Source organism: Condylura cristata, unplaced genomic scaffold, assembly GCF_000260355.1.
Source record: "Condylura cristata isolate star-nosed mole 26May11 unplaced genomic scaffold, ConCri1.0 scaffold00012, whole genome shotgun sequence".
In the NCBI taxonomy this organism is placed as follows: Eukaryota; Metazoa; Chordata; class Mammalia; order Eulipotyphla; family Talpidae; genus Condylura; species Condylura cristata.
Window position 1 is genome coordinate 19,340,760 of NW_004567113.1, and position 9,447 is coordinate 19,350,206.

Consider the following 9,447-nt stretch of genomic DNA (forward strand, 5'->3'; position numbering starts at 1 on the left):
ACTGTGTACAAAACTGGGCTTACCTGAAGCTGTGCAGTTATCTTCAGATTCTCCAGGGATACATGATGGAATCACAGTTGTACTGAGGACGACTTGCAGAAGGTGGAAACCTGTTTATGGAGGAGGAAAATTAAATATAAATAATTTTTTTGGGAAGGAAACCTTGATTGGATTTCCACATCGCTGCAACATTTGTAGTTGTTTTAATTATTTCAGTGACTAGACCCATCAAATAATTCATGGGAACAGGCATATGAAATTGAAAGGCACATGCATAAAAATAAATAAACCTTTTGTTCAAGGGTAATCATGTTCATAGTAAGACATCTGACCTGCTCTACACACTTCACAGTAACTTTTTCAAACCATGATTTTGAAGTTTGATTTCCTAAGAATCATAACATTGAACAGTTGTAGAATTTTCGTTTTTTTTACTCCATGCGGCATTCAGAGTAAAGTAACTTACACAAAAATGTTTTCAAAGAAAAACCAGGTTCTACTAATGATAGCATCCAAACAGGACTCTCAATCCAGTAAACATGCTCTATTGGTTTAAGTGTCTACATTACTCATTGCATTGCATTGCATTAAAAAATAGATCTTAATTAATAAATGCAGTCTAAGTAAGGTGTGATTATGCTCAGTGGAATAAATCAGAAAGGAAAATAAAACTATTCGATGGCTTCACTCATAAGTGGAATAAAAGGAAACTGAACAAAGGGTCAAAAAAAATATAAAAACTTGCAGGCCAAGTGTATTTCTGAGGCACATAGCAGGGGAGGAGGAGGGAGAGAAGTCAAAGCAGGGGAGGGAAGAGCCACAAGGGACTATGGTGATGGTCCACGGGTGATGAGGTAGGAAGGTTTATGGGGATTTATTCATTTATTGCATAAAATGCACACCAATATAAAATTAATTAATTAATTAAGAAAATAAGAACTCTCTAATTACAAGTCTATTTTTCTGAAAAGAGTTTAGTGTCCTCAGCAGCGTACTTCATTGATATGCCTATTCTGCTCCCCACTCTGTCTCTGGTGAATCCTCTCACTGCCCCTGCACCTCTGGCTTGTACCTTAGCTCTGTATACATAAATAAACAAGTTAAAAAAAAATTCCAGACAAGTTTAGTCTGGAATTCCATTTAGGTATTTTCACTTGGATCACTCTGTCCTGTCTAGATGATACACATGAATATAATGGGCATCATACTTTCTAACATGGGGGGTAAGTGTAAAGTGTAACTGAAGTACATAGTTAACCCCATTTGTGGAGTTAACAAGAAGAAATTCTGGAGGAAAATTTGAGCTATGTGATTTTGGATCTCAATTTTCCTTACCTTACAGAATTTTGGAGAGAATACTTAACTATAGCAATATGGCTTATGAGATGCCTAACAGACCAAAGACTCCTATATATGTTCCAGATGTTCAACAACTTTCTAGTTATAGCAGTAAATGTGGGTAGTGCCCTCTACTGGTCTATAAGAGTATAAGATTATACATTTCTTTGTAATTTGGTATATTTTAAAGGGCGATTTAGTCCGAATAGTAAAGGATTTTATTTTTTCTCAGTCAGAGGAAGCTTATTAGGTGATTTTCATACTCTTTGGATACTAAAACCTAAAATACAAGTTGGCATCATAGTTCATAATTTCTAGTTGCACACTTAACACAATAAACTATAAAGTAGTCTTGTTCAAGAATGTCTTCTGTAAGACCAATTATTTAGTGCTCATAGAAGAGTCAGGAATCTACCTTTTGACATCAAATCTCTCAATTTTTAAATGATTCGAAAACACTTTTTGAAAAGCTTGAATTATTTCCTTCCTACTCCATATCTTACAATATAGTTGTAATCATCTTGTAGGAAAAAAATCATGTTTCTTAAATGATATAAAGTGGTTAAAGTCTGAATATCACTGTCGGTTGAACTGAGATGCAAGAAGGTAACTGTCCACAGTGCTGTTTATGAAGGACTCCAAATTCTCATTTGAGCCAATTTTATTTTACATCTCAACATAATTTTGTCATGACTTCTCACTACTGAAGAACTGAACACTTTAACTCGCACAATCTACTCAACACAAACTGAAGTTTTAGATGTGTTTTTAATCCTTGAGCCTCCCATTATGCCATGTTTCCTCAGCTGAGGAAAGCAGGGGCGGCGACATTACTAATTCCTCTACGATGAAAAGGCCAGGCACATCCATCATGCAAACACACTTCTGAAGCTCCTTTCTCTAGCCTTTGTGCAAATCAGAGATGATCCTTTCCTGTTTGAACTGCTTACAAACTGCAACCTGCGACTAACATAGAATAAAGCTACTTGTTTCGGTATGCTCCTTGTTCAGTTTTTTTTTTTTTTTTTTTAATGTAGTTGTTAGTTTTTCCATTGTTACAAACTCTGTTCCAGTTGGTCAAGCCACAGGTGAAATAGTTTTCTTTGTGAATTAAAGAATGTCAGTGCTGGGCGTGCCTCCACAAAAACTGGGCTCTTCTGATTTGTGACGCTCCCTTGGACATAGTCCATCGTTAAGGATAGTTTCAGTTGAGACTGCCTACATTAATCGAACATCCAGATAGTTTACAGCTGAAGCGGCAAAGAACTTTAAATGTATTTTTCTCAAGTGAAAGTGTGCATGGATAGATGTGGCTAATGGGACAGCAAAATTGGTTCTCAATCACGTGTCCATCTGCACAGTTCTATTGCTTTAAAACGTGGCCCTCAAGATTCCTGAAACTTCCTTACACTCCAGATCCTTGCAAACTAGTGTCAAGGAATACGTGGAGATGATCAATGGACTGAAAAGCACCACTCAAGGAAAATTCTAAGATCTTCCAAGTGTTGCCCTTAAGAATCACTACTAGGTCCTCCCTGGTGGCGCAAGGGGTTAGGACGCAACACTGCAAACTGGCCACAGCCACTTCAGTGCGATTTCGATCCCCAGCCCGGAGGTGACCCACATGGCAGGCAGACCTCTCCTGACCCACCTGCTGCTCCCCTCAGCAGTGTACTTGGTTGATCTACCTGTCCTGCTCCCCACTCTGTCTCTGGTGCAGCCTCTCACTGCCCCTGAATTTATGGCTTGTACCCCAGTTCTGTATGAAAAAAAAAAAAAAAAGATTAAAAAGCAATCACTACTCATTTTAAAGTTATATAAGGAAGTTGTCTATTTCATGAATTTTTCAGACTTTCGAGGTTCTGGTGTTATTTGAACATGATTAAATTACAAATACAGTTTTTGATGCTTGACCACGAGTGTCTGCTAAGAAATAATTCAACATAAGAGTCAAGACTGTGATTGTGTTAGTGTGTCAGAAAACAGCTGTGGGTGGCAAGCTCTAATTGGTAACTAAGGCACAGAGGAATTCTGCATCAGGTAAAATAGGGTAGATAGTAAACTCAAAATTGATTGTTGGATTTCTAGTTCAGTAATGCTATGAAAATCAAAATCCCTATAGAGGTAATATTTTGTTGAATTCCAAGTGGTTTTAGAAATCTGAAACTCACCTATTCACCTCTCTACCTTTACCTTTCAAAGATTGTGTTTCAGTGAAATCTCAAATGCAGCAGCAGGAAGTGGTGCCAATGACTCACAGGATACAAATCACCTCTACTCTGTGAGTCAGGGCCAGCCTACACCCTTACACAATATTGGGGACCTCGCGTGGGAGAGGTTGAGTGCTATCATGCAGATGGGGGTAGCACTAAATATCATGGGTCTTGGGGCCATAGAAGTGCTTGCCCAACAGTTAGGAGGAATGCCAGATGGAGAAATTGTCCTCATTGCACATGGGTTTTTTTGACTTTGCTGTCTTACAGCTACACTGAGGGGCTCACCCAGGAGACTGGCACTAGGTGATTGCTTGACTAAGTCAATTCCACATCTAGTATATTCTTAGGGATTAAGGGGCTCTCCCGAAAAACAATCAAGCAAACAAAATGACACCCATAAAATTAGATAGGTTCAAGAAAAGAAAGAAATACACCTTATTTTCCAAATCTAACCTTTTATAATATGTACAGCAGAACAGCAAACTCATAATGAATCATCACATTTGCTTAGCCCTAACAGGTAGCAAAATCCGCTTTGTTCACACTTTTGCTGTGGCCACATAACTACATACTCATGAACTGTTAGTTTTTCACCTTCTCCCATGGCAGTCTGTAATTTTAGGATTTGCCTGTAACATAGTAGGCTTGTTAGGTCTTGTATGCTTTGAAGGAGTGAATACACTTTCACTACTTTCAGATATCTTTTTATTTAAGTGAAATTCCACTAGTAGATAAGGTCTTTCTTCTCACTGGGTAAAATAACTGTAAATTATTTATCACATCAGATACCCAAAATGTTACTGTCAGTACTTTTTACTAAGTCTATGTTTCAAAGGGTAAAATATATTTAGAGAATAAACTTTGCCTTCAGTAGTCATTTTCAGTGTTAACTGTATAACTAAGCTTCAGTAAAACCTAAATCTAAACACCAACTATCTCTATTTGATATAAAACAGAGACTAATATAATAATGGGCTGCAGATAAGTGTTCCTTGTAATTTTGAGTTTTAAAAAATACCCAGAGGGACTCCCCATCAAGTGACAAGAAAAGTTTCAGTGTTTAAAGATAAGCATTTTAATAGTTCTAAGATGTTTAAAAACAATATGAGGGTTCAGTTCATAGGTATTACATTATACACTTTAATGTTGATAGCAATTTCTAAATCATCATTCAAGATTTCATCTATTTTAGTCATCATATAATTGTTATACATAACATTCTTCAAATCAAGAATTAGTGAGTCAAAAATACAAGGGTATTTTGACTAAAATACCTAAAAATGACAGTGGGTGGCAAGCCAGGTAAAATGGGGTAGATCTTCACATGGAAATGTTCTCAGAATACAGAAGGGCACATATCAACTCAGTATAAATAAAAATATACAATTTACATTAAACTGGGTATTGGGATTTGTGACCAAGACCTCTGAATCTGGGACTTGCATTCCCTAAAAGCCAAAGATACATCATTAGTGTACTATTTTAAATGTTCTAGTGAATTTTTTTTCTCCAAGATAATGTTTGTTTCATCCATTTACTCCTGTTGAGCCAATCCAGAAACGCAAATTACTACTGTGCTATTGTTTCAAAAGAAAAATATTCTAGAGGAGGAAAAGTGGATTTTAAGTGTTTGCTGATTGCTTTCTTTTCATTATAATGATGTAGCCTGCAGCTCTGAATACTTTCCAGCATTTTGAAGTCTGTTGACTGTCATGTATTCTTTATAGAAGCCTATTGCCAAAAATGAATTTGCAATAAGACAGTTTTAATCCATTATTACTAAAAACAAGTAGAAATGAGTATCTAAAAGGAATTTTCAAAGTCTCAAAGCTAGTTACTTTTCACACAAAGAACCCATGTAATGCACCTCGCACATTAGAAGTTGCTAAGGCATTTTATTTTGTATAAATGTGTTTTTTAGTTAACACTATTCAAATTCAGTAGGAAGCACATAAGTTGGGAGATTCAGATTCACTTCTACTTGATGAATGGGAAAGGAGTGCCACTTTTCTATGCTTACTGTTTGTAACTACTTCTCTTAAATTAGATGTGTTCACAATTGAATATTACTCAGCAATCAAAAGAAATAAACACATGCTTTTTGCAGCAACATGGATGGAGCTGGAAGGGATCATGCTTAGTGAAGTAAGCCAGAAAGAAAAGGAAAAATGCCAGATGGTTTCACTCATAGCAGGAGTGTAAAGGACCAGAGGAGAATAATAATAATAATAATAATGAACAACTATATACCAGAGACAGTTTATGGGGTGGAGTGGGGAATGTGTTCAAAGACGGCAGGGGGAGGTAAGTGCACTGGACTATGGTGATGGCACACGGGTGATTTGGTGATGCGAAGCCCAAGGGAATTGCAACTGAGATGGAAAAATGCACAAACATATGTAAAAATAAACTATTATAAAATTTTAAAAAAGGAAAAAAAATTAGATGTGTTCAATAAATACCTTATGAGCTGTTTCTAGACACAATGTATTGAGTAAGATGCTGAAAACAAAGTTAATGTAAAAGACCTGTTCCTGTCCTAAGTAGGGTTAATGGGACTTCACACTTGGGGAGTGGAGTGGAAAGGAGAAAATTCATAAGTGATGTTAAGTATCTACCAGAAAACGCCAAGTTTAGAAGTGCCACTGAAGAGTAGAATCACAACAGGACACTTTGTGGTGGCATCAGCAGCTAATAGACATGAAGGGAGGGGTGGTGAATGAAAGAATTTGAATGTGTGGTTCACATATTGTCATACTTATGAGCTAATTGGAAATATCAACATTGAGTTAAAAGTAAAAATAGTTACTGGAGTCTATTTGAAAGAAAAATGAGGAAATAAGACCTATTAAAACAGAGTACTGTGGACCCTACCCTCCCTGGTGGCTCAGCGGGGTAAAGCACAGCACTAAGCAGCTAAAGCCACTTCAGCATGAGTTCGATCCCTGCCCCAGAGGTCACCCACGTGGTGTGGCAGACCTCTCCTGACCCACCCGCTGCTCCCCTCAGCAGTGTACTGCATCAGTCATCCTGTTCTGCTCCCCACTCTGTCTCTGGTGAATCCTCTCACTGCCCCTGCACCTCTGGCCTGTAACCCCAGTACTGTATGCATAAATTAATAATATCTTTAAAAAGAAAAAAAAGAACTGTTTCAAAACATTCAAATGTGTCAAAAGAAATATTATGGAATGGAAAACAATAGAACTTTACAAATATGTGGTAAAGAGTAGGTAGAAGTAGCCACAGAAACTGGAGGAAAAAGGAAGCAAGAGAGCAGAGTTATTTAAGGAGGCACAGGTGATCCGCAACGTAAAGATTGAAAGAATTATGAATGACTCCATCATAGATAAGATTCATCATTATTCCAGAAAAATGGTGCTAAAATCAATAAAAATGAGTAACTGATTTTTTTAGCATTGAATTGATTTGATATTTGCATCCAGCTTACCATTAATAATATGTATCTTGGGTAACTTAAGTTCTGATTGCTCTGTGAATTCCGAGTGGCAATAGCAATAGCAAATACGTTAGATTAATGGTTCTCAACTAGGAGTGACTTCGGCAAATAGTGGTATTTGGTCATGTCTGGAGACATTTTGGGTTTTCACAGTGGGGGTTGATGCTATTGACATCTAGTGAGTAGAAATCAGGATTGCTGCTTAACAGTGCAATACATAGGATAGCCCACTACCAAGAACTATTGAGTCCATACCAGCGATAGATCCTCAGCACACACACATGAGTAATCAAGTCCAGTTCCAGCTCGGATACTAATTTTACACCCCTGCAGCTGAATTTCCTTATCTCTGAAACAGAAACCTAGGAATGGGGTGGATAGAGGGGGAGATGGAATTTAGATTAGATTACTCTAAAATTCTTTTCATTTCTAAAACAATACTTCCCTTTTACTAACTGACAATCCATCATTCAGTCCTATCATTATTTAGTTTCTCCCCCTTTCTCTCTTTCTTGCTCAGTCACACACACATACTGCAGCAGAGCAGCTACTTAAAATATTGTTAGGCATATGATCAATGGATAAATACTACATTAAGAAATAGAAATGAGAAACACAGAATAACTATTAGACTTTATCAAAAACAACAAAATTGAGTTTTCAGGAACTATCCCTTAATCTCAAACATAGTGCTTCTTGATCACATTTTCAAAGAGCAGTTAGTGGAGTCAAAACAGTGAGGTGAGACTGCTGAATTAAGAACATTCATATCTGTCATCCAACAGACACTTAACTGAATGTTTAAGTCCATCACACTGTGGGTGATAAAAGGTAAGTACAGAACCAATAAGGAGAGAGGGGTCTGGATACACACAGAGTGAGCAAAAAGGCGGGGGTAGAGAAATACACAGGTATAGTGAGGTGCAGGGGGTGGGTAAGGTGCATATTTACTTTTGATGGTGGGAAAAGGTGAAAGCACTTATCAGAGAAGGCCTACTACTCTTCTTCAGTCTAAAAGTCTAATGTTCACTGAAAGTGAAGAGTGAGTTGGGCCACCACAGCAGATGGTACAGCAGATTCACCCATGGAGCCCTACATGCTAGGTACCTCTGGTTATTCTGAAGATCAAATGAAACATTTTTCTAAGACAGCACTTGATGGCGATAGTGATAACAAGTCTAATTTTAAGACTGCTTATATATTCTGCTATATGTATTATTATATACAATAATCTGACAATACAGATATGAGTTCCATTTTACAGATGAAAAACTAAAGTTCAAAGAGGAATAAATATTTCTAAATTATGAAATAAGATACTGGGCTGTGAAACCTGTATCCTATACACTATAAAGTTTGACATATATAGATGTGTGTGTAACAGAAGAAGCTCTTCCCCTTACCCTGATGGATTTTCAAAAGACCTTGTATTTAACTCACTTTCATATCTCCATGTTAAAGATCACATTTTGTTTTTTTAAAAAGATTTATTTATGCATACAGAACTGGGGTAGGACAGAGGTGCAAGGGCACTGAGAGGATCCCCAGAGACAGAGTGTGGAGCAGAACAGGCAAGGTGATGAAGTACACTTCTGAGGGGAGCAGCGGGGAGACAGGAGGGGTCTGCTGAGCCATGTGGGTTACCTCCCTGGTCCAGGATCAAACTCTCGCTAAGACGGCTTCGGCTAGCTTCGTAGTGCTGTATTTTATCCATTGCACCACCAGGGAGAGCCCTAAAAATTCACGTTTTTGATCTAAGATATGAAGGGTTAATATTTTCTGAACAATTACTAAGTCACGATGTGAATTAAATCATTAATTTAACCTAGAATGTCACAGACCTTTATTTGCCCTGTAACTAGACACACAACCTTACATAAATGGCATCGCCAGAGGACACTGAGTCTGTTGCATTACTTCATTTTTTCAGAGCTTCCAGAACTGCCATACCAAGGTGACGGCTGTTAGGGTGCTCCTCCTTGAGGATAGCTCCTATTACAGCATGGAGGATCCTTCCCATTGTCTTCCAGTGGAATGTGTCCCAGCAGTTACAGTCATACTAATTAGACAGTTTGCATAGACCTATATTCAGTATGAGGACTGATGGAGGAAGAAACCACACCTTCATTGACAGTCTCTTAGAAGAGGATTTCTTACATGATATTTACATTTCTTGAGTGACCATTCACCAGGAAATGGGAAATTCTTCAGCAAGAATAAGCAAGATATTCAAATTCAATTTTTTTCAAATTAATTATGTGAGTATAACACTGTCATAAACCCAGGCAATGTGTTTACTTTCTCACTGCTAATAGAACGTGCTATGAATTTCATCTTGATCATTTATCGATAGTATATTCAATTCACAGTAATATAAAAGAATATTGGGAATACAACAATATCCACCTTCTCCTTGATTGTGCGATTTCATATACA

At 37.4% G+C, this 9,447-nt stretch overlaps 1 protein-coding gene across 1 annotated transcript in view; it reads right to left on the bottom strand.

Annotated features, from left to right (window-relative positions):
• The window catches only part of EREG (epiregulin), a 13,556-nt gene extending 4,525 nt beyond the window's left edge, over positions 1 to 9,031 (bottom strand). The window contains exons 1-2 of the mRNA XM_004681445.1: positions 8,962 to 9,031; positions 24 to 110 (exon numbers count right to left, since the gene is read on the bottom strand). Of these exons, the coding sequence (XP_004681502.1) occupies positions 24 to 110; positions 8,962 to 9,031 (157 nt within the window). The remainder of the gene's footprint in view (positions 1 to 23; positions 111 to 8,961) is intronic.
• Between the last annotated feature and the right edge of the window lie 416 nt (positions 9,032 to 9,447).